Genomic DNA, 25,987 nt, shown 5'->3' with positions numbered 1-25,987 from the left:
AAACACTTTAACATGAAATTTTTAAGATTTTACACCGTCCGCTACTTAAGTAGTGTACTTAAGCAGCAAACTGAGTTTGCTACTTAAGTAGTGGGAGGGGTATTTCGGTAATTTTAGGGAGCGCAAAAAAAAAAAGCTCTCTTAGAAGTATGCAAGTAACATGGCTTGAGCCCAAATTTAATGAATAATATCCCTTGATTTGAAGGAAAAATTTATTTAAGATGTTTTTATTTTTTGCCAAGTAAAATAGTGGCTACAAGAAGATGTTTTCTATTTTCATCTTTAAAATAAATTATTTTCATGTTTTCTGTTGGTCAAATAGTGCAGTGGTAAAAAAATTTAGGTAAACAAGTGAGAAATTCCGGATTGGAACTATAGCTCCAATGTATATAAATGTAAAGAAAAGAACAAGCCAATAACCTACTTACAGGATAGTTTCACAAAAGATCAAGAAAGTTTGATCCGTTGAGACTACAACTCCATTAGGGAAGTATAGGTCAGTGACTAGTAGTGTTGTCCTTTTTGTTGTTGGATTATATAGCTCAATAACCTACCATTAGGTTTGCCTTCTAATAAATCTAGGATTGAATTAATCCTTGACTGAGTATTTATATGAAGCGTCGGTGAAAAAAATAGTGCCATCATGTGCTACATCAACACCATCTGTTCATTTGAATTTTAAGCTATCAATCTCAGTTGCAACTACCTCAATTTCTTTTTCACTTGTTACTCTTAGCAGTCCCTGCAGATCATTAATATTTATTTTTTTATCAAGTAGTTTAATGGCTAGAAATTTCACCCTTAAGGTAGATAAGTTGGATGACTCAGGTTCGAACCCCAACCCCTACATATATAACTGTGATGTCTCTGTCAACTGAGATAAGATCACAGGACCATATCATTAATATTTAATTCATTTGACCAAGTGGTCACAAGCCACTAAGAAAGATATGTAACAATCTTTGTAAAATAACTCAGTTGATAAGAATAGTGTAATACAATAGGTAGGACCGAAATTTTAATTTATGATTCCCCATAAAGTTACTAATGAATTCTAAAAAATTCTAAAAATGTGCATCATATTTTAACAGAAATGAAATCGTTGAGATCTACTCTACTTCTAAATAATTTGAGTTATTCCTCTAACAACCAAATTTACATGTTGTTCCCACAACTAACTTATAACCAACTATGAGATCACCCTTCCCATAAAAAGCGAGACCACGAATGAGTGAGCCGGTAGAAAACTGCTGCTGCCACAGAAACTAGGAGAACTATAGACAATAACGGTTTGTAAAGCAATGTGTTTGTTCGAGTACTTGTGTTTGACTCCAACATATCGAAACTGGTGATAGTTTGTTTCAAAGTTGTGTTCAGGGATAGTAAAGTTGATGATAACGATATAAATTTAATTTATTGGATTGGATTTGTTTGTCATAAAAAAGAAAAGGGTTGTGTTGGATGTGGAAATTGGAATACCACTACTTTCTAATGATTGCTTTGTTTTTTACAAAAAATTAATTTGGTCCTGACAATTTGGTCCCATGACAACAAATATTTGCAAGATAAATTTAAAACAAATAATTGAAAGATAAGTCTAGTTTTGGGAAGATGAATTGTTTTAAGCAGTAAGAATTTTGGGTTTGTTATGTAGGAATTTAGGGGTTAAATTTATGACTAATTCGTATGAAAATAATTTGTTTGGAAGATACAAAATCTACCTTATATGTTATATGAGTTATTCGGTGAATATTAGTTATTGTTAATATATAGATGCGTGAAATTTTTGTCTTGAAAGTGATTTTTAGAGTAAAAACTCTAGCTCCCCTATTTCTTTTAGGGGTGGAGTATCCACCTTACTTTATGCTTGAAATCCGTACAGTTTGTTGGGATGTTGGGTTGAATTTCTAACCATGGTACTATAGTGGAACACCATAATAAGTGGTCTACTATGAAATATAGGATAATTACTTATGAGTCAAGAAAAATGGGTCTGTCTCCCGAGAGGTCACTTGGTTGAGGACTTGTTACCCAACCTAGAGAAACTCGGTTCGAGACCCAGCATCGAAAAAGAAAAACGAACAACAAAATGCACCGCTAACTATTTTTAATGGCAAAATCAATTCTCTACAAAATAACATTCAAAGCTGATTTTTATTGTACAAAAATATAAAGTAGCTGGGTTTTGCTACCTAAGCCTATTTTCTTTCGTATATACCTCTTTTTATGTTTCAAATTTTTTCTAAACTAGATATGCCCACACACATCCCTTGCCCCACTATACTTCCTCCCCAGTCGTAGAAATGGTATAAATAGGAAAAGTAAACGGTGTAAATAACTGGTTAAACTTTTTTTTTTATTTATGGAAATGTGGGCCTAAGCCCCCAAAAAAATAAAATTACACAACGATCAACGTTGGAGTAGATAGTTCCATACAATCAGCAGCTAGTAAATTACTAAGGTGAGACGGACAAACTTCATATGTCAAGGTCTCATATGTGTGTGAAACTTCTCATGAAGTCATGGATGGTAAAGAGAAACAAGCTCAACATTGTGTGGAAAAGAGAGAATAGAGAAAGCTTAACTTTGATTATTGAATGAATGAATAAGAACTCAGTTACAAGCGACCTTATATTCTAGCTTCTAAGCTCTAACAAACTAACAGAATCCTAACAAACTATGCCATCTAGGCATAAGGAAAAACTAATCTACCTAAAGCACACTGTAGTTACAATTAGGGGTGTGCAAAAAATCCAAGTAACCTTAACCAAATCATTAACCAAACCATATCCAAAATTAATAACCAAATCCATTTTAAAAAAAAACCAAACCAATCCAATACAAAAAAACCAATTCTAAACCCTATCCAATTTTTTATAATTGGTTTAAAATTGGTTTTTAAATTGAGGCCCAATAAGGAAAAAGCCCAATAGTTTTTTTTAAAAAAAAAAAAAAAATTCCAAATTCAATTAATTATATAATTTAATAAATAAAATAATTAATAAGGTGGTGGAGGAATTGGTCAACGCGGCGGTCAACGCCGGACCACCGGCGGCCGGCACGGCGGAGCTCCGGCGGCGGACGGTGGCGGACGGCGATTTTCCGGCGACCGGCGCGGTGGTTGACGGCGGCGCTCCGGCGGCCGGTGCGGTGGTTGGCGGCGGCGCTCCGGCGGCCGGCCACCGTCAACCGCCCTTTAATATTTAATTATTTTTTATTTAACAAAATTTATTTATTTTAAAAATAATTATAAAAAACAGATTTTTGATGATTTTTTTTTTTAAAAAAAATCTATATTTTAATTATTTTGGGCTTAAAAAAATCTGTTTTTTTGGGCTTAGTTTGAAACATGTTGGGCTTAGAAAAAAAACTCTTATGAATTCATTATAAACCAATAATTTATAAAATTAAAGAAAAATTATGTTTTTTATATAAACAATAATTATTAAATATGTTCTTTTAATCAATTAAACAAAAAAAAATATTGGCTTAATTATTGTAAAAAAAAAATTTAAATATATAGGAATTAAAAGTTATAATAATGCATTTTTTTAAAAAAAAAATAAAAATTAAGATGAATCGGTTATAAATAAGTAACCTATTTTTTATTATAAACCGGTTATAAATTGGTTCCGAACCAATTATAAACCATATCCAAATTAGTTTTGCAAAATAACCAATTTTTCATTAAAATGGTTTTGGATATAAACCAAAACCATAAATATGGTTTGGTGTGGTGTGGTTTTTAAACCATGCACACCCCTAGTTACAATGCACAAGTCACTTCTTGCACAAGTAACTTCATCAGTAACTAAGTGTTCAACACCCTCCCTCAAGCTAAACATGGTAAATGTCTATCATGTTTCGCTTAGAAATAAAAGAGAGAAAAGATTTAGGTGGAAGTGCTTTAGTGAAGAAATCTGCCAGTTAAGACTTTGTGTGTATAGGAAGTAATTTGAAGATCCCTTGTTGAAGCTTCTCTCGAGCAAGGTGGCAATCTATTTCCAGATGCTTAGTTCTTTCATAGAACATAGGATTTGCTGCTATGTGCAAAGCACACTTTGATTGTCACAGTATAAGATTGGAGGTTTGATTCATTTTACTTGTAAATCTTCCAGTAAGTATACGAACCATTGTAACTCACAAGAAGCAAAAGACAGTGCTCTGTATTCAGCTTCTGATGAACTCCTGGAAACGGTGTGCTGTTTCTTAGCTCTCCATGATATTAAAGAAGATTCAAGGAAGAAGCAATATCCTGAAATTGACCTTGTAGTATCTAAACACCCTGCCCAATCAGCATCTGTAAATCCCAGTAATTATAGTTGTGAATCTCTTCTAAATAATAATCCTATGTCAGGTGAATTTTTGAGAAATCTAACAACTCTAGAAGTTGTATTATAGTGTGTCTGAGTAGGTGCAGAGAGAAATTGACTAAGTTGTTGTGTAACAAAAGCTATGTCAGGCCTAGTGGTAGTGAGATAAAGAAGTTTTCCAACAAGTCTTCTATACCCAGCTATATCCTCATAAGGTGATGCAGTGTCTTGATGAAGCTTGACTGAAGTATCAAGAGGAGTCTTAACAGGTTTAGCACCAAGTAAGCCTGTTTCATGCAAAAGGTCTAGGCAATGCTTTCTTTGACAAATAGTTATGCTAGTTGTTGAATGTGCAACTTCTAAACAAAAAATACGTAAGTTGACAAAGATCTTTGATCTTAAACTGTACGTGAATCTAGAAGTTGCTTGATTCTTTGAAACTCATCAAGAGAATTGCCTTCTAGTATAATGTCGTTTACATATATTAGTAAAGCTGTAAATTGATTGCCATTTTGAAAGGTGAATAAAGAATGATCTGACAATGATTGATGATAGCCTTGCTCAATAAGCACACCACTCAACTTCTCATACCATTTTCTGCTTGCCTGTTTCAAACCCTACAATGATTTGAGCAATTTGCACACTTGATTGGGCTTATTGTGTTTAACTCCCTCTGGAATTGACATATACACATCTTCTTGTAAATCTCCATGCAGGAATGCATTATTTACATCCAACTGGTGTAGATGCCAAGAGTTAATAGCAGCTAAAGCAATTAGTATCCTAACAGTTGTAATCTTTGCAACAGGAGAGAAAGTCTCAAAGAAATTAATTCCTTCAACTTGATTAAAATCTTTAGCCACTAATCGTGCTTTACACCTTTCAATTGTCCTATCTACTTTATGTTTCACCTTATATACCCACCTACTGCCTATAGGCTTGATGTTAGGTGGTGCATCAACAAAAATCCAGGTTTTATTTTGAGCCATGCTTGGAGTTAAGCATCCATAGCTTGTACCCAACAATCATGTTTACTAGCTTGATTATAACTGGCTGGTTCTTCATCAGCAGTGAGAGACAGAGTAAATTTGCTATGATCAACAGACAAGTTAGCACATGAATGATAATGTGAAATTGGATAAGGAGTACCTGTTGATGAAGGTTGCACTGAGTCCACTGAGAGATTGCATACATAATCAGAAAGATGAAAGGGTTTATTGATAGTTTTAGTTGATCTCCTAAGATTGAGGTTTTGATCAACTGAATTTGGAGGAATAGAAGGTGACTGTGAAGTAGGTTCAGAAGAAACAACAGGGATAGTATGGGAAGGAGGTGAATCAAAAGAAAGTGGTGGAGAATGGTTAGCAGGAATGGGTGGAAAGTCATCAATGACAGCAATAGAGTCACTATGAACTCTACACGGTATGCTATAACTGTGAATACTATCATGAGGGGAATGATATTCCCAAGTAAAAGACGAATTTGTACCTTTATATGGTAGAATGTGTTCATGGAAGGTCACATTTATGGAAACAAAAATATTTTTGGTGTTAAGATTAAGTAAATTTGAACCTTTGACACATGGCTTAAGGCCCAAGTAAACAACTTTTCTAGCTCTTGTGTCAAGTTTGGTTCTATGGTTCTGAATGGTTGAAGCATAGCATAATGACCCAAAAACTTTGAGTTCATGAAGGTCAGGCTGTTGTTGAAAATGAAGGAAATAGGGTGATAGATTGTGAAGCAAAGGTGTAGGAATTCTATTGATTATATAAGTGGCCTGCAAAACGACATATGACCAGAAATATTTACGCAATTTTGATTGAAAAATAAGTGCTCTTCCAACATTAAGGATGTGTTGATGATTGCGTTCAACACGTCCATTCTGTTGGGGAGTCTCTACAACTGGTTTGATGAACAATGCCTTTGGAAGCATAGAAAGAAGACATTAAAAATTATGGACCATGATCTGTCCTAACAATTTTGACTTTGCAGTCATGTTGAGTTTCAATCATGGTTAAGAAATTTTGAACAATATTAGGTATTTCAGATTTGGTTTTACATAAAATGATCCAAGTAAAACGATTATGATCATCTAATGTAGTAAGGAAATATCTATGTCCATGAATAGAAGGTTTAGCAATAGGACCCCAAATGTCAAAATGAAACAAGTCGTAGCATTTATTGGCTCAACTAGAGCTTAAGGAAAATTTTAATTTTCTGTGTCTTGCATAATGGCAAAGATCACAAACAGAAGAAGTGTCAACATTTACAAAGGGAAAGACTTTATGTAAATCTAACAATCTATTATTGGAAAGGTGCCCAAACCTCAAATGCCAAAGAGCCTCTAATGGAATGTGAGTTGTAAGGGGGGCTTGAGATGAATTGTTGATGGAAGCTTTGACAGTGGTGTAGGTTGGAATGGTCAAGTAATACAATCCCTCCACAAGCTTAGGCAAACCAATCATCTCCAAGTTCTTCCTTACCTGTATCAAACACTTATCATTATTGAAGCTAACAACATATTTATTATCAATACAAAGCTTAGGTACAGAAAGTAAGTTCAAATGGAAGTCTGGCACACATAAAACTTGTGACACAAGGAACCCAGGAGAAAACTGCATAGTGCCTGCATATTTTGCTATAAAAGCATTGCCATTAGGGAGCTTAACGTGTATAGGTGTAATGGAATTGTAGGAGCTAAAACAATTCAAAGAGGAGCATATATGATCACTGACACCTGAGTCAACTATCCATGAACCAAAAGCTGAACTGTTAAAAGAGTTAGTTGTACCTGAAGCAACATGACCACTCACTATGTTAACTTTGCTAGAAGTAATAGCATTGTTAGAAGTACTTGCATTTGAAGCTTGCACGAGATTGAGTAACTGGTTATACTGGTCCTTAGTGAAGCCAAAAGCATCATGGCTATTATTGCCTTTAACACTCTTTGTATCATCAAGATCTTCCCTCTCTTCGAAAGATTCAAGTGATGCATTGTTTGCAGTAGTAGAACGTCCATAGTGAGGAGGAAAACCATGTTTCTTATAACAATTTTCAACTACATGATTAGTTTTACCACAATAAGAACATTCTTTGTTCTTTGCACTGAAACTGTTCGACCTATTGCCTCCTTGAGCAAAGGAAGAGTGACTTGAACCACGTCCACGCCCTTGGCCTCTGCGTGAGTCACTAGAATTAACATGCACTTTGGATTCATCCAAATGAGTCGAATTATTCTGTCTTTCATATTGAATAACCAATGAAAAAATCTTGTTAATAGTTGGTAAAGGATTCATAAGCAATATTTGAGCGCTCACATGATCTAATTGCTCATTCAAGCCTGTGAGAAAACGAATTGAACGCGTCACTTCGTGTTGATTCTTGGCATTGCGAACTCCAGATTCACATATGCACCTCATAGGGCATGAACAAACAGGTGTAGGAAATTAGGTGTCAAGCTCTTCCCATAACGACTTAAGTGCAGTGAAAATCTCAGAAACAGAACGCGATTCTTGCTTAAACGAAAAAATTTCACATTGAAGTTCAGAGATATGAATGTAATAACCTTGAGAGAACCTTTCTTTGAGTTCTTTCCAAACATCCAAAGCATTTTCAAGAAAAATAACGCTTTGAGCAATTGAATCTTCAACTGAATTGAGGATCCAAGAATGGATCAAGTTGTTACAGCGATTCCAAGCTTTGAAATTGGGATCAAACTCAGTAGGAACTACAATAGATCCGTCAACAAACTCGAATTTGTTCTTACCTCCAAGTGCTCGTCGCATAGATCGAGCCCAAACTTGATAATTGGAATACGTAAGAACAGACTTCACTGAGATACTGTCAGGGCCATCAGAAGGATGCACATAGTAAATGTCACCAGGATTATTGGACGGATCGAAGTAAAGCACGGTGGTAGAACCATCGCCGGTGTTGCTATGACCACCACGAGCCATGACAAAGAGCTCTGATACCATCATGAAGTTATGGATGGTAAAGAGAAACAAACTCAACATTGTGAGGAAGAGAATGAAGAAAGCTTAACTTTGATTATTGAATGAATGAATAAGAATTCAGTTACAGGCAAGCTTATATACTAGCTTCTAAGCTCTAACAAACTAACAAAATCCTAACAAACTATGCCAGATAGGCATAAGGAAAAACTAATCTACCTAAAACACACTGTAGTTACAATGCACCAGTCACTTCTTGCACAAGTAACTTCATCAGTAACTAAGTGTTCAACAACTTCAACTTATCAAAATCATAGTGAACTTAGACCAACTATTTTTGCAAAAATTACACTTTAAACCTTTAACATCAAATCACGCCATTAGTGTAATTTCGTCAAACTTTGTGAATTTACATATACACCTTTTAAATTATGTAATGTACCTCAAATTCGACAGCATTGGTTTAGTAAGAGAAAAACAACATTTTTGACCTAGTGCATCTGCAAATGCATTAGGAAAGTAGAGGTTACGTAATGGCAAGCAATGTTACCCCTTTAGTTGCTGAATTATAGCTCATGAATTTACCATGAGGGTCACCTTCCACGTTATCATAGTAGAAAACTAGAAATCCTTCAAATTGTATTTGTACGTAGCCTGTGTGAAATAAATTGTATTAAATTTAATTTTTATCCATTATGTTCATTTGCTAGAATTTACCATTTATTTCCTTCCCCTCTTCTCGTCACTCTCAAAAGCCCCTATACATTAATATTAATATTCTGCACAACAAAAATGTAAAAAGTTAACTAAATAATCTATGAATTTAATTTTTTTCAACCGTTAGCGTAAAATATTTTGGACATCTCAACAAGATTGATACCTCCAAAATTCATCATCATCTACCATACTCTCGTAATAATATATTTAGAAAAATAAGCATGGATATGTGGACATTTATGAGTGTCAATTAGAGGTGTATAAATTAACCGACGAATGAACCGACTATCAACACGGAAATATGTTCATGCACCATCAACAAACTGCAACAAATGGCAACAAGCAGTAACTGACTCTTTTGAATCAAAATAAAACTTGACAATAGTTGTATACATACCAACATCATTTTTTTTTGATAAGCAATAGTTGTATATAAATATAAGGGAGTACTAGGAATACTTCAACCCTTACAATAGAGATTTATATACTTTCTAAATAAGCTAAATGATTAGTACACCAATCGAAAAAAGCATGACATAAGTTTTTTCCGCTCCTACTAATGAACCAAAACCAAGAATAAAGCTTGATATATTTGCCAACAGATTGCATAGATTAATTGAAGCTCCTCTAAAAATAACATAGTTTCTTAAGGACCAATGTAGTTGCACATCAAATAAGTTGTTTCACTTTCTTTAACCTGCTATGCTTTAGAAAATCACCAAATGCTACAAAATGAGTCCATCCAACATTGCTCAGAATAGTATCAGTTCCCAACCAATGGTATATTTCATTCTAAACTCTACAAGCTAAAATCCATATTGATGACACCACCATGAGTCTATACAGAAACTTAAAATCTATTTGTATACCATAATATAACCTTATGATAATCTATTTTTTGTTTAATTAATTGTGGGGGAGAGCAGGGTACTTTTCAATATCAAGACGTATTATAAAAGAGTATAGAATAGAGCCACAATATATGTGATTCCCAATCTTAATCCCAGCGGTCAATGATAATTTGGGATCATAATAGTGTGAAGTTGGTTTTCCTTCCAAATCCACAGTGATAATTCCTCCATTCTTTGCCACATTCAGACTTGATACATGTTTTGTGATAAGTGCCAAAACCTTCCTAATGAAGGGGTATTTAAGTAATATATCCAGTTCAGGAGAAGAAGCCTGCCAAATCCACAAGCAAAAACATTAGCATTAATATTAGAAAAATGCTAATTAACTAGTACCTTGAGGCGGTAGTTAAAAAAATAAATATATTAAATAAGTTTTGAAATTAATATGAAATATTTGAGTTTTTGTTAGCAACTAACACTACAAGAAAAAACGTGATTTGCTACCATAATTTTGCTACAAAACGTGTTCCTTGTTAATTTCAAGTATATTAACAACCAATTGACAGAAAGTAATTCTATATTACTTTTTCTTTTTAAATTTTTTGGTCAAATTTATTTATTACTTACTCTTCTTTCCATTTTTTTTTACGTAAAACAAAATCTGAGAACGCGACACCGTTCGCATTCAACATCGCTCTCACTCCGATCATACTCCGTTCACGATTTTTCTCCGATCTCACTCCGATCATGCTCCGTTCACGATTTTTCTCCGATCTCACTCCGATCTGACTCTCCGTCCGACCTTGCTCCGATCTCCCTCTCAGCTCGATCCTCTCTATAAATTGTTTATGTTCATTTTCTATCCCTGTCGCGATTTCTGTGTAAGTTAAATTTCAATACTCTAATTGAGCTCTGGATTTGATTTGAACGCTATGAATTTCATGTTTATTTTGCATATCACTGAATAATAACATCATCTCATTCCTCTAAATTAGAAACCACTGCTGCAAAATCGAAAAATTAGGGTTCCTAGTTCAGGCATCTTTAATTGGATAATGATCCAATCACTAAGAATTGATTATTTGCATGTTATTACTTGCCATGAGACTTACAGAGAAAAATCCTTTTGAATGTCTTCAATTGCACACATTTTATGGCAATTTTTGTTTCCATTTCTCTATTTAGGTTTTGCACAAATTGAATTCATTAGGTTTTGCACAGATTCAGTTCAGGTTACTGAATTTGTTCACCAAATTTATTTTACTTTATGTGATAGAATTAGACGATACTTATTGGATTGATTTTATAAGTCACATTTCCAGTGGCATGTATTTAGATCTTACATGATTCTTATTCTTACGAGAGACTTTGTTGTGAGACAATAATTCCCTCTGTATATTGCTTACTGACGGGCAGAGCAATGAGTCACCGATCCCTTTTTTTTTTCTTCGTACAAGTCACCAATCCCTTTATATGTGTTCATAATGATCTTCTTTTCTAGTGTAGGTGATTTGTGATATGGTTTAATAAGTTAATCAATACAACTCAATTTCTAGATTATTCATATCAACTTAGCAGCTTTGTCTTCTAATAAATTGAAAGAGTTAGATTAATGTCTTACATAGCTTTAGAGGAATGCATGTCTTGGTATGAATATATTTATGTAGTTATGACTTATGCACTTCTCATTAACTTTCAACGTTCAAAATTCGATATATCAAGGCTTAAGTGATATTGTCTATATATATTCATTTGCAAAGTAATATAGGGATAGTCCTGTTTATAAGAAAGGGGGTTTGAAAAGTAGGGATAGTCCTATTAATTTGCTGCCACTGAAACATAGGTGATGTGTATATATTCTTACATTTTCAACTCATATATAAATGGTGTTTGTTGTTTTCTTCAACTGCAAACCACTAAATTCTTGTATGGTTGTGTTACAATGCATGTCAGGTTGATGGAGACCAGATATGCTGTTATGGTTGCCCATCAACATATAGGAAATAGCATTACATTACAAGTGGTACTTTCAGACGTGGTCGAAGCATATATAAGAAATAGCATCAGAGTCACTTTGGTGGCTGGAGTGTGTGAAGCATAGTGACTAATTTTAGTTCATTGGTTCAAATGGTAATGCAATGCAGGTTATGTGGTTCAATTGATTTTAGTTCATTGGTTCAAATGCAATTTAGTATATTATTGAATTTTATTATTGAGTTAAGTTTGTCTTTTATGGTTAAGGCTCTCTTGATATTGTTATAGCTACCTAGTTCCCTTTTGAATGAGTAATTAGTTCAAAAATTTTAGAATTTTAAGATTCAATGAACATATATGAGTTTGTGTTATCTTGCTTTTGGATGAATTGAAGAAACTGTAAATGGACAAATTGAAAGTGATGCATCAATAACTTGTGTAATTCAATCTATCAAATGATTTAACTTATTCTTCCCTGCATCATTGAATCTAACACTGTTTTTTTCCCTAGCCTTAATGCAGTTGTGTATGGGAGTAACTGTTGGATCAGGGCTTACATTCTTACCTTATAATTATTTGCTCTAAGTTTTCATGCTGTAAGTTATCATGAGATTATGAGCTTCTAAATTCATGTATTTATTGATGTCAAAGCATTTTAATTGCAAATCTAGCTAAGTATGTTGCTGAGAGTGTATTAGTGGGAGTGTCTAAGATATTAGTGATTGGTTTGGTAGCAACTTTTGCCCCTCTTGTTCTTCCAGATTTTTTAGTTTCTTCTGTTATTGGCCTTGCAGTTTCCATGTCTTGGGCTTTCATTGTCAGCTTCTTGATGCCACAAAAAGCTAAAATAATCTAACATTGTGGACAGTTGCAAAAAGCTTTTATAAGAGGTACTGATTCAAAGCTAGAAATGAAAATTATTCAGTTTGCTTTTACCAAATCAGTTTGAGATTTATGTGTAGAAGTAGGAATCTTTTATTCTACCAACATTCATGAACATGCCTCATACATGTAAATTGATGATTTGAGATTGATATCCAGCTTTGCAATTGTGGCATTTAAAGAGATTCTTCTAGAAGAAGAAGCTTATATAGGTTATGCTACCATCAATTTAATTTTACTACTGACACATCGTCCATCATCTAAATATATTTTCTGAGTTCTACATATAAGTAGTTAGAAGAAAATTTCCAAATTTTATTTGTCATATGATCACTTTGATTAGGAATCAAAAACTAGTAAGATTTACGTCGATCATAATGATACACACAAACACAGAATACAGATAGTGATATGTTGTACCTGGAGAGAGGAAAATTCCTACAGTTATACCAGGTGAATATTTTATTACTACAGTCAGGGACATATTTTGGTACTCATAATTGATCATACGTGCATTATAGTTTCTTTGTTTGAATAGGTTCTCAATTTTGTAAATCTGGACTAGACTCAAATAGTTTCCTCAAATTGATGACTGAGCTTTTTCTTGCATATGTGCTACCATGTGGGACTGAACTTTTGTGAGTTTTGTAACCACATTAATGAATGACCAAAGTGAATACTTCTGAAACTTTTGGAGAGGGTCTTTACGAGGGTTTAGAAAGTGAGGCTTCTAATTTGTTGGCAGAATGGGGTTATTTTAGGTCGTTGCCTTGTGTTTTCTCTGCGTAAGGCTTGATATTCTATCCTGGAATTAATTTCCTCTGCTACCATACAATTGTGGCAGGGCAAGATGACTGCTTTGTTTTGTTTTCGAATCTTTGATGAAGCTATTCTATTTTTTATTTTTGATGATCCTACTAGTGCCTCACCAACTAGTACCTTTAAATTTTATTTTTGGTGTTGTGCCTCCCAATGCTTCGCTCCAAATGGATCTTGGGTTAGTCTCGTGGAGGATTGTATCTGACATTACTAAGGATAGGAAGGTCCTTAAGAAGATCTTGAAGGAAGGAGAGGGATATGAAAGACCAAATGATGGAGCTATGGTTCTAGGTACAGTTTTGCTAATAAAAGCTTTTAAAGATTTTTGTACTTTGATTTCATTTGTAAAGTTGAAAATATCATGTCTTCATTTTCTTTAGGTTTTTTAGTTTTGACAAAGTTGGAAGATATACTTGATTACTTATATAATGCTAACATGTGTTTAGTTACTTTGTTATGCGTAAAATTTAGTCTTGTAGTTGTAAATCATGTTCATTTAATTAGGCTTATTTTAATTTTTTAATAGATGATAAATAATTTATAAGTAGCTTGAATTTTGGGCATGAATTCATAATCAGCATTTTATAATTATATATATTTTTTTAAAAGCTTGGATTTGGCTGCGAAATCGCTAGGAGTGTGTAGCTAGAGATTTATTGCGAAATCGTTGTGAAATATCCTAGCGATTTAGTTAGGAAACATAAACGTTTGAACATTATTTAACTAGGCATTAATTGGGAACTAGCTAGGATATTCAATATATTAGTTGCAAATTAGCTAGGAAATATTTTGATAGGTGATTTGCCACCCAATCCATGCTACGCCCTGTACGTAGAGGTGGGAACAGGTCAGGCCGGCCTACATGGCCTTAAGGCCTAGCCTACATAGGCTCAGGCCAGGCCAGCCTATTTCTTTAAATAGAGCAGGCCAATGCTTTTTTATAAGCCTATTTAGCTAAAAAGGCCAGGCCGCAGGCCATTAAAAAAGCCTTTGAGGCCTACTAGGCCGGCCTATTTAAGTTAACATGAATAATATTTTTATTACGATTATTATTTATATATTAAAATTTATACTTTGATTAAATTATAAATCTATTAACTTTTTAAGTAATTTAAGTTTATTAATCTACATTAGTTTTTAACATATATAAATGTATTATTATAAACTAGAATTGAAATATGATGACATATATAGTCAAATTCTCTAAAATATCAAATGGAACATTATTTTATTAGTTCATAAGTATATTTCAAAATAAATATAATTATTTATTTAAATATGTTCATATGAAATAGGCTTTTAAACAGGCTAACAGGCCACATCAGACTTTCAAAAGGCCAGGCTCAGGCCTAGAATTTAAGCCTATGATAGGCCACAGGCCAGGCTCAGACCTTCGATTTTTTGACAGGCCAGGCTCAGGCTTGGCAAAGCCTAGCTCGGCCTAGCCTATTCCCACCTCTACCTGTACGACAGCTAATTCACAACAAATCTGTAGCTAACTCTGTTTTACTAGAGATTAGCTACGAATTAGCTACAAAGGCCGTCGTAGCAAATACCGTATTTTCTTGTAGTGTAATGTGTTACGAGTTGATGATTTAAAAATACTATTTATGACTTTTTTTCAAATGTATTTTATATTGTGTTGGATATATGGTGTTAAAATTTTGTGTACAAATATAAGTTGAGATATCTTTAATAAATAGTAAAAAAAAAAAAAGAAAAGAGACTTGAATTATACCGTGGCTATTCCTATCAAATATTGTCCTTGTCCATCATAATGAATGTTATCAGGCATGCCAGGGAGGTCACAAAACTTTTCAATGCTTCCTTTTTTTGGACCCTCTATGTAATATTTCTTGCAATTCATCCTGCAAAACATTAGTTCATATATACAATGAAATACTATCCAACAACTAATTATTTGAGAAGATGTTTTCTATTTCATTTTTAAAATTAATATGAAATTTTGCTTTTTAGTTTTATTTTATTTAATTTTCAAGAATTGATTGTATGGTAAAATGAACTATATTTTTAGTGTTTTCTATCTAAATCTTTGAAAACATAAAATGGCTTGAAAATAAGATTACAATTTTGTAATTTAAAATGGAAATAAAAAATAAAGAGTTAAGTGTCATTTTGGTCCCTAAAAAAAAACATACCTACTTTAGTTCATGAGGAAAAAGAAGAAGTAACATTTAGCCCCTTACAGCTAAGTGTCCTTTGTCAATCTTGTACACAATTGTATTTTTACTTTCGCAAAAAAATTATGAAACATATTATTTTAAAGTTTTACTAGTTCAAATATTATTTTTAACGGTAGATTTTTTTCGAAAAATATGTTCAAATTTTTTTACGCAAGGACAGAAATAGAATTTCAAGAGGAAGAAAAGAAACGTGGAGGAAGATAATTCCCACAATTGTTTTTTTAATATTATTGAAGTGAGACAAAGTTGACATGACACTCTACCTGTGTCCAAATATATTTAAAATGAATGTATAAGACATTTAAGTCCCTATAACAAAAATATTTGGAGACAGTTGTTTTAAAATCTTTTTAAATATATCTAAATAAAAAATTTCATCTTTTTTCCTCCTTTAAAATATAGTGCATTATTTTTATAGAAACTAAAAATAAAATTTGTGATATTTATATTTATAGGGATTAAAATCTTATTTACTCCTTTTTTTTTTATCATAACTAAGTTCTAGATTTTGAGGGGGTCAAAAATTAAAAAATTCTCAAAGAAAAAGCAAGCTATAAACAACTTACAAGACAGTTTCACAAAACACCACAAAATGTTGATCTGGTGAGACTGCAACGCCATTAGGAAAATAGAGGTCACTGGCTAATAGTGTTGTCTTTTTTGTTGTTGGATTATAGCTCAAAAACCTACCATTAGGGTTCCCTTCCATTATATCTAGGAGAGAATCCTTGACTGAGTATTTATGTGAAGCATCAGTGAAATAAATAGTGCCATCATGTGCTATATCAACACCATCTGTTAATTTGAATTTTAAGCCATCAATCTCAGTTGCAAGTACCTCAATTTCTTTTTCACTTGTTACTCTTAACAGTCCCTGCATATATCATTATAATTCATTAGACAAGTGGTCACAAATATGTCATAGATATTTTTTAATAAACAAATAGTTATTTGATTAAATAAAAATGATAAAATGGTATCAAACGGTGAGAAATTTTGGTAGTATGCTAGAAGTCGTAGGTTGGATCATCAGCTCTATTGTAAGCAATAAAAAAAATTATAAAATAGTAAATTAAAGTTTACATGAAGAGTAATAAATTTGAAAGGAAAAAATTACTCAAAAACTTGGTATTCTCGCTCTATCTATGTAGGCATAAATTATTGTTATTTTTATCATAGTTATTTTTTGATTAAAGATACTTTTTAGTATTCTACCAAAAAAAAACGATCCTCAACAACTGTAATCGGGAGGGAGCTGAAACCACTTGATGTCAGAACTGACCCCCGAACTAGATTAAACTAGTAGTGAAAAACCAAAAACCAAATTCTACAAAAAAAAAAAGATACTTGTTAGTAGTCCCCATTAGTTTAACTAAGTTGGTAACTTATGTTATGTAGGGGCCGGACCGAGATTCAAATCTTAAACACGACACTTATTCACCTTATTAAGGGTGAAATTTATAATCACTATAGTGTACCCGACAAAAAAACACTCCTTAGTACTAGTTCTCCAAACTTTGATTGGTGAAAAAATTACTCAAAAACTTATTATTCTTGCTCTATGTAGGCATAAATTATTGTTATTTTTATCATAGTTATTATTTGATTAAAGATCCCCTGAACCAGATTAAACTAGTAGTGAAAAACCTAAAACCAAATTCTACAAAAAAAAAATACTTGTTAGTAGTCCCCATTAGTTTAACTAAGTTGGTAACGTATGTTATGTAGAGGCCAGACCGAGATTCAAATCTTAAACACGACACTTATTCACCTTAAGGGTAAAATTTATAATCACTACAGTTTACCCGACAAAAAAACACTCCTTAGTACTAGTTCTCCAAACTTTGATTGGTGAAAGAATTACTCAAAAACTTAGTATTCTTGCTCTATGTAGGCATAAATTATTGTTATTTTTATCATAGTTATTATTTGATTAAAGATATTTTTTAATAGTCCTCGTAAGTTTAGCTCAGTTGGTAAATGATGACGTTATGTAGGGGTCAGATTGAGATTCGAATCTTAGACACCACACTTAGAGTTAGTTGGGGTGTAGAGGTGTGTTTAGAAGCATGCAAAGATTTACATTAATTTGCATGGTTTCAAGGCTTCAAAGAAAAGCTCAAAAGGTATTATTATATATCTGCACTGCACCTATATCATAGAAAATTTATTTTTCTATTATTTATTTTTCTTTCTTTTTTTACTATTATTACTATCATTTTATTATTAGTAGTAAATAAAAAAAATCTGCCAGTGAGCAACAACTCAGCATCAGATATGAGCGACACACTCAGCAACAACACAACATGCAGTGGAATCCACATTTCAATCCCTCCTTGATTCAACCTTCTTCAATTCCCTTCCAAATTTTCATCAAAGAAAATAAAGGGAAATAAATGGCTGTCTTTACCTTTTTTGATCAATCCTCTTAGCATAAATTCAAGCCAAAAATCACAAGCAAAGGGGAGGTGGGACAGAACGCCAAACAAAGCAAAAATCACAAAAAAAACACAATGCAGCAGCGCTGCTCCTTTCTCCTCCCACAAACTCCATTTTCCTTCAAACCACTACCACCATTAACAACCTTCTCATAACCACCACATTCAAACCAACTCCACCACATAAATCATCACAACCTCCCACACCAACAACACTCTCCATCATTGTAGCAACGGCAACAACCGCCACCGTTTTCTTATATCCAAACCATTGCTACTGCCGACAACCACCATCAAAACCATCAACAAACCAAAACAGAAATTAAAGAAGGGACAACAAGGAAAAACAAGAACAGGTCACAGGACGATAAAGAGCATATCTCCGCCGCTGTTTCGGAATCAATCACCGTAGGACTGCCACTGCATCGCTGTCGTCACCGCACTTAACCACACACTCACCGCAGAACTGTGACCAACACCGAGCCACATCGGCGAGAATAAGAGGACGACTAATAACAATAGAAAAGAGTGAGAACGAAAGGAAGTAAGGCAAACGCGATCCTATTTCTTCAAACTCCTGATACGCTTTCTCTTCCTTTGTTATTGTTTATCTACTTATTTTATTTATTTATTTATCGTGTTGTATATTTATTTTATTTTGTGTTAAATTGAGGCTGTTTGTTAATGGCTCTAAGCCTATCTGATTCACACCCTTAAATATGCTAATAATAACAAAAGACAATTAAGAAAATACTAATAATAAGTATTATTTTTATGAGATCAACTAGAGTAAAACACCGTCTTCCATATAAAAAACAATAAAAACACTAAAAATACTAAACGAATGAAAAATGAGTGGATTGACGTATGACTACCTCACTTCCCGATTTTCTGGACTCTTGACGTATGACTCGTTGAGATAGAGCTAGAGAAGAAAGCCAAAGTAATGATTGGGGTGGTCATTAGAGTGGATTAGGAGGGAAAAATGAGGGTCAAGTGGGAAGGATAATTAGGGTTTAGAGATTTACATGTTTTTAAAAGAGGAGAGATAATTTTCACATAAATAGGCCATTTTTTAGAGATGAGTATACAAAAAATAAAAAAATTAGAGATTGAATTTTTTTTATTTTTTTTTTATTTCATCAAGATGACCATTGACCACCAACTTTAAATTGAAAAAATATCTCAGCAGTCGATCCCCAATCTTTTCCTTTGTAATGCATATTCGGCAAAATCACCGTTAGTTTCTCAAAGAATATTAACAATATTTTAAATTCATACTTTTTTTGTTTAAGGGAAAAATCAATCAATTAGAATGCACTAAATACATCAATTTAAATTGATCAATGAAATGAAAAACAGAACGACTCAGACTCATTAGAAAGAAACTTAACCGTGAAGAGGAGTCACCATAGAATGTTTTGAACATATCAGTAGCCAATACGAAGTAACCTTCAATATAAAAAAAAAGATGAACAAAAATCCAAAAATCAAATCAGAGAAGTTTAAAAAAATAAGAAATAAAAGACACTCAAAATCATTGTAACTACACTTACCTTGATTGATTGAAGAGACACTCTGTTAACCCCCAACCACCATTAAAACCTGAATAGAGAAAATGGAGAGAAAAATTCCGAGGGATAGTGAGAGATACAGAGGGAGAAATTCACATAAAAATATTTTCAAACCTCTCAACAATTGTAGAGAAAGATTAGTAAATGAAACACTATAACAAAACGAACCAAAAAATAAATCTGCAAATCAAACACTTGAAATAATTTTATATTTGAGGCTTACAAATTAGAAATTCAAAATAAATAACTATAAATAATCACTTACAAATCTAAACTGGTATACTCATCTTCTTTGCAACTAATAAAATTCTTGCTTCTTCCTCTTTTTGTTCATAGTACATATTGTCTAGAGAGATGGAAAAAAAATGGGTTTGAGATTGAGCTAGAGAAGAAAGCCAAAGTAATGATTGGGGTGGTCATTAAGAGTGGATTAGGAGGGAAAAATGAGGGTTAAGTGGGAAGGATAATTAGGGTTTAGAAGCTTGCAACACATAAGTTTTATAAAGATAAAGATAAAGATAAAGATAAAGATTAATATTAAAAAACAGTAACAAAAATAGTAATATGATATTCAATTCTATTAGTATTATTTTTGTAGTTCATAGTTTTACTCATACAACTTAACTCTACAAATGATGATGCGATAACTCATACCTGAAGGACGTTGATGGATGACTTCTAAGCAATGTTATAAGTTGGATGAGAGATCAAACCAATAAGACATCGAGATGACGGTTTAATTATTTGTAGTTAAACTAGATAATAAAATTGGAAATATAGCGATAGAGTCTGAAATTATTTGATGCAAGAACTGACGTTTAAATTAAATTAAACTGGTGGTGAAAATAAAAAAAAATGGAAATATAGGGTATTTTATGTCTCTTTATATATTACCAATGAAACAATAAATTACACTCACCTCCTTAAGTTCTATTAAAATACATCGGTGAACTTAACTCAGTTGGTAACTCTACTTATTCTACTTAAGATATAATTTCTAGTCACCTAATTATTTGACAAAAAAAAATTCCGATTTTATTTTCTAAATTCTCATAAAATAAAGAGATGCATCTTTTCTTCACTACCACCGTTTATTTCTCTGTTAATATATATATATATATATATATATATATATATATATATATATATATATATATATATATATATATATATATATATATATAAGCAAAAGTCAACTACTTTTAAACTAATTAATACTATTATTTCTAATATACCCTTATTTAATCATTTCACTTTTCAAAAGTTTATGTGATTTACAAGACATAAATCATTTTTCAAATGATAGTAAACTTAACTCATGTTTTGCATTAAATTAAAAAAATTAACTACACTTAACTAAATTTCTTAAACATCATGTAAACAATTATTTTTTCTTATATTTGTGTCAGGAGGAAGTATATATATATATATATTGTCGATTCCATTAACATTTTTTTACCAACATTTAAACATGCCTTTTCGCAGCATACATATTTAATTCGCCATATGATATACTCAATATGGAAACCAACATGTTTTGTTGTTTTAGACTGAATTCATGGAAGATTGTTATAATTTTAATTCACCTAATTATTCTACCAACTACAATTAACAAAGAATTTTAGTAAATAAAAATTATTGTTATTTAATTTTAACGAAATTTTTAAACCCCGTTCAATACATTTCTGGATCCGTCCCATGCTCAACAAGAAACACATGTACACTCTTCGTCCCAAAATATAAGTAAAAGTTGGTCAACAAAATTGAATGTATTTGGTCTAAATCTTTAACCAAATACATCGAGTTCTTTGACTCAGTTTTGCTTATATTTTGGGACGGAGGGAATACCTAAGTATACGAAAGCCTTCCCAAATCCAACATATGCAACTCATATCCGAACTATAGGTAATAAATAATATTATAACGAATACGAATTTTACAAAATACACCGTTACATTCAAAGTTTATATCATATAGATTATCCATAGAAAAATTTAGAAAAATTGAAAATAATTTGATATGTTATTGAGACACATCAATATATTTGCACCCAATGGAAATGAATGTAGGATTTTTGAACATAGATAATCCAAATTAATCTTTTTCTAAGCTTCATCAATCATGTAAAACCTGTAAACTTTTGCAGGGCATTGGTCCAGGAACACGGGAATAAATGGAGGGTCTACTTCATTGCTCAGCTAATTCTGTTCCTTTGTCTCCAATCAACTTCATTGAGAGAGCAGCAAAGGTTTGCAGAGACAGAACATCTGTTGTGTATGGTTCTTTGAACTATAATTGGGGTCAAACTCATCAACGTTGTCTCAAACTCGCTTCTTCTCTTTCCCAATTGGGGATTTCCCGTGGGGATGTGGTAAGTTGTGTTAAACACTTGTGAGATTGTTTGCGAGAACTTATAGCAACAACTTATAACATATTCAACTCACTTTTGTAGATTTGTAGCTTTTGAGTCTAAATATGATTTTTACGCTCAAATATAATGTTCAACTCACTTTTAACTGTGCTAGTTGGTTTTGATGATATAATTTCTAGTAAGGTGAATGAATCATTGATGCAATTCCATGTTATTTTTCGACAGGTTGCCACACTAGCCCCTAATATCCCTTCAATGTACGAGTTGCATTTTGCAGTACCAATGGCTGGAGCCATTCTTTGTACTCTTAATTCGCGCCTAAATGCAAATATGGTTTCAGTCCTATTGGAACATTCACAATCAAAGATTCTTTTTGTGGACTACCAATTACTTGATATCGCTCGAGGAGCATTAGACCTCCTAACCGAAAGAGCGAAAAAGAAACCAATTTTAGTCATGATCATGGACTCTGATTGCACATCTACTATTGATTTCACTTCAATTAGCTATGAATATGAAAAACTTCTAGTTGTTGGACATAATGATTTTGATATTGTGAGGCCACATAGTGAATTAGATCCTATAAGTATAAATTACACATCAGGCACAACATCTAGGCCTAAAGGAGTTGTTTTAAGTCACAGAAGTGCTTATCTAAACTCTATCGCAACGGTTCTATTCTTACAAATGAGCCTATTTCCTGTTTATCTTTGGAATGTTCCGTTGTTTCATGCTAATGGTTGGTGCCTAGCTTGGGGAGTGGCAGCACAATTTGGAACCAATATTTGTCTAAGGAAAGTATCTCCAAAAAACATATTTGACAATATAGTTCAACATAAAGTAACATATATGGGAGGAGCTCCTACGGTTTTGAACATGATTGCCAATTCTACATTGTCCGATAGAAAGGTGTTCAATCACAAGGTATCAGTATTAACAGGAGGTTCTCCTCCACCGCCGCAGATCCTTTCCATGATGGAAGAAAATGGTTTTAGTATTACTCACATGTATGGCCTCACAGAAACATGTGGTGCAGGGACTTTTTGTGCTTGGAGACCTGAGTGGGACATGTTACCGACCGAAGAAAAATCGAAGATAAAAGCTAGGCAAGGTGTGCCACATGTAGGGATGGAGGAAATTGATGTCAAAGATCCTTCAACAATGGAAAGTGTTCCGGCTGATGGAAAAACGGTTGGCGAGGTAATGTTTAGAGGGAATACATTGATGAGTGGTTATTTTAAAGACTTGAAAGCAACAGAAGAGGCTTTTAAAGACGGTTGGTTTCATAGTGGCGATCTTGCAGTGAAACACTCTGATGGTTACATAGAAATCAAGGACCGATTGAAGGACATAATAGTATCCGGTGGAGAAAACATCAGCTCGATTGAGGTAGAAACGGTATTGTATAGTCATCCAGCGGTTCTTGAGGCTGCAGTTGTTGCTAGACCTGATGATCTTTGGGGCCAAACTCCTTGTGCATATTTGAAATTGAAAGATGGATTTGATGCAGATGTTGAAGAGATAATAAACTTTTGTAGGGACCGTTTGCCGCATTTCATGGCTCCTAAAACAGTCATTTTTCTAGATATGCCGAAAACATCAACAGGTAAGATCCAAAAGTTTGTTTTGAGAGAGAAAGCCAAGGCCTTGGGAAGCATTTCAAATGTACCATCTGTTAGTAGCATTTCAAATGTACTATCAGTTAGTAACATGTCATATCCTTAAATTACTAAGTATTGTTAGACGGATTAAGTGATACTCCCTCTAGTCTTATATATAAGCAAAAATCCTTTTCTAGGTTTATTGGATAACTGATGTATCTGGTCTATATTATGAACCAGATACATCAGTTATTCAATGAACCTGAAAAATAAATTTATGTTTATATATGAGAACAGTAGAAGTACATGTTTGGTGTGAAGAATAAAGTTGTTTAATGGAAAATTCCTTCAAATAAAAAGGACTTGAAATAGTTCTCCGTTGGAGTGAAAACCAATGTATATTTGTTATGTCTGCTGTTGGGTGTTTAGTTAATGTCCAATTATTTTGACCAGTCAATTTCATCGGTTTTACCAATGCTTTTTACGACTTTGCTATGTAAAAAAAAAATTGACTTTCTACCAAATTTTTTTTGACTTAAACTACCAAATGGTCCCGGCACTGCCACCTCACGATCTTCTCTACCCCCCTCACTAGTAGAGTTTTCGCCTTCGGTGGGAATCGAACCATGTACCCTGGGGTTCAAGTATATGTTCAATTCATTCCCACTACCAATTGAGCTACGTAGCCCAATTGGTAGTGGGAATGGATTGAACACATATTTGAACCCCAGGGTACGTGGTTCGATTCCCACGGAAGGCAAAAACTCCACTAGAGAGGGGGTGGAGAAGATCGCGGGGTGACAGCCGGGATTGCCTACTAAATACGTAGAATAGGAGCCCGGGCTGTTACAGTAGCTACCATCGACAACTTTGCTGTAAATAAAAGTATAAGTCGTTTTAGTAATTACATTGAAAAACTACTCCCTTTTAGTAAAAAAAAATGGAAGATGAATTATCTCCAATACCGGAGACAGTTCAGCGTTAATCTAGTTCAGAGAATCTTCTCTTGTTTATATGAGACAAAATCTGACTTAAGATACTATTGAAATAATTATTTTGCTTTTTTAGTCTCTACAAAATTTTGGTACATATAATATTTAGTTCCTAAAAATTACTGTAAGAATTTTCAAGAAATGAATGAAAACAAATTAAAAAGTCTATGAATATTAACTTTAAAAAATAGAAACTCTATAATTGCAAGATCAAGTTAATATTAAAAATTGGGTGTTTTTTTTTTTTTTGCGACCCCCCGCCATTCTAAAAATACTGTAACATCCCTGTTGGAAAATAATAAGGTGCACAAAAAGCCAATCAACAATGTAATCCATTTTCAAATATAATAAAGTATCAGTTTTCATTATATTTCACTATTTAGTGAAATAGTTGATTTGATAATGTCGTTGATTTAAAATAGACGTGTTATCGTGATAGAGATTATGATAATGAGAAACAAGTCTTTTATTATTTTAAATCTAAATAGTTCTTGATCGTATGATTATTGAGAATAGGATATAAATAATTATGATAGATCAATATATATGTGATGGTCTTTTATTGGATAAAAATTAATACATCTCATTTATTAAATTGCATATATAGATGATGCATATAGCACTACTAGAAAAATCTCAAATACCGACGGGCGAAATCTGTCTCTAAAATGCAAATATTCCGTCACTAAACATGTTAGACACAGAATTAGAGACAGATTTGATTCTGTCGTTAATTTCCTCGTCTCTAAACTATCAGAGACGAATTTTATATTTCGTCTCTGATTGGAGACGGAATTTATCCGTCATTAACAAATTAAAATCTGTCTCTAAACATTGAATTGAAAACATAAGTCCGTCTCTTTTGTTGACAAAATTATCTGTCTCTAAATTCAAATGATTCTGTCTCTAAAATTCTGTCTCTAAGCATAAAATTCTGTCTCTAATAAGTTAATTTTTTTTGTCTATTTAGCAATTAAATGCTTATACAATTTTTTCAAATATTAATTTTATTTACTATATGTAATTGATATAATTCTAGAATGGGAGAAAATCAAATTTTGATCAACACCAAATTTATAACATTAACATAAAAATTTGTCATTCTTACAAAATATCAAGTGCGTCACTACGACATTACATAATAATATCAAAAAACATGACGAAAAGTAACTAAGCTAATTCGTTGAGATATAATTAGCTTCTAATCTTCATCTCTTCCATCTTCATTAATGTGTGGACTTGGATAATCCGTTTGGTCTTGAACCTATGGAAAACAAATATATATAAGTTATAAACTC

The 25,987-nt window shown here is 32.9% G+C and overlaps 3 protein-coding genes and 1 long non-coding RNA gene across 6 annotated transcripts; 2 read left to right on the top strand and 2 right to left on the bottom strand.

Annotated features, from left to right (window-relative positions):
- Window positions 1-5,310: 5,310 nt before the first annotated feature.
- On the bottom strand, window positions 5,311-7,732 carry LOC123922861. Its single transcript, XM_045975535.1, has 2 exons — window positions 6,797-7,732; window positions 5,311-6,090 (listed from the first exon to the last, which is right to left on the bottom strand). The coding sequence occupies exons 1-2, from the start codon at window positions 7,730-7,732 to the stop codon at window positions 5,311-5,313; spliced, it is 1,716 nt and encodes a 571-aa protein (XP_045831491.1).
- A 1,984-nt stretch (window positions 7,733-9,716) lies between these two features.
- LOC123882442 (protein STRICTOSIDINE SYNTHASE-LIKE 5-like) lies at window positions 9,717-16,612 on the bottom strand. 3 transcript variants are annotated; one of them, XR_006799811.1, is made up of 4 exons: window positions 16,280-16,612; window positions 15,248-15,377; window positions 9,812-10,165; window positions 9,717-9,753 (listed from the first exon to the last, which is right to left on the bottom strand). XR_006799811.1 is itself a non-coding variant. In XM_045931300.1 (3 exons), the coding sequence occupies exons 1-3, from the start codon at window positions 16,591-16,593 to the stop codon at window positions 9,890-9,892; spliced, it is 720 nt and encodes a 239-aa protein (XP_045787256.1). In that variant the 5' UTR covers window positions 16,594-16,612; the 3' UTR covers window positions 9,717-9,889. The 3 variants fall into 3 exon arrangements, 1 of the variants encoding a protein (XP_045787256.1); XR_006799812.1 differs by having other exon boundaries at window positions 9,717-9,758; window positions 9,815-10,165; XM_045931300.1 differs by having other exon boundaries at window positions 9,717-10,165.
- LOC123882443 lies at window positions 11,737-14,009 on the top strand. The gene is made up of 3 exons (XR_006799813.1): window positions 11,737-11,978; window positions 12,320-12,404; window positions 12,603-14,009. It is a non-coding gene; the product is annotated as an uncharacterized LOC123882443 (long non-coding RNA).
- Window positions 16,613-21,886: 5,274 nt separating the features above from the next.
- On the top strand, window positions 21,887-24,010 carry LOC123882441 (isovalerate--CoA ligase AAE2-like). The gene is made up of 2 exons (XM_045931299.1): window positions 21,887-22,096; window positions 22,322-24,010. Exons 1-2 carry the CDS (start codon window positions 21,899-21,901, stop codon window positions 23,819-23,821), a joined length of 1,698 nt encoding a protein of 565 aa, XP_045787255.1. The 5' UTR covers window positions 21,887-21,898; the 3' UTR covers window positions 23,822-24,010.
- The last annotated feature ends 1,977 nt before the right edge of the window (window positions 24,011-25,987 follow it).

This window comes from Trifolium pratense, linkage group LG4 (assembly GCF_020283565.1).
Source record: "Trifolium pratense cultivar HEN17-A07 linkage group LG4, ARS_RC_1.1, whole genome shotgun sequence".
In the NCBI taxonomy this organism is placed as follows: domain Eukaryota; kingdom Viridiplantae; phylum Streptophyta; class Magnoliopsida; order Fabales; family Fabaceae; genus Trifolium; species Trifolium pratense.
Note: the sequence above shows the minus strand (reverse complement) of the source record. Positions and strands in the feature narration are given on the sequence as shown.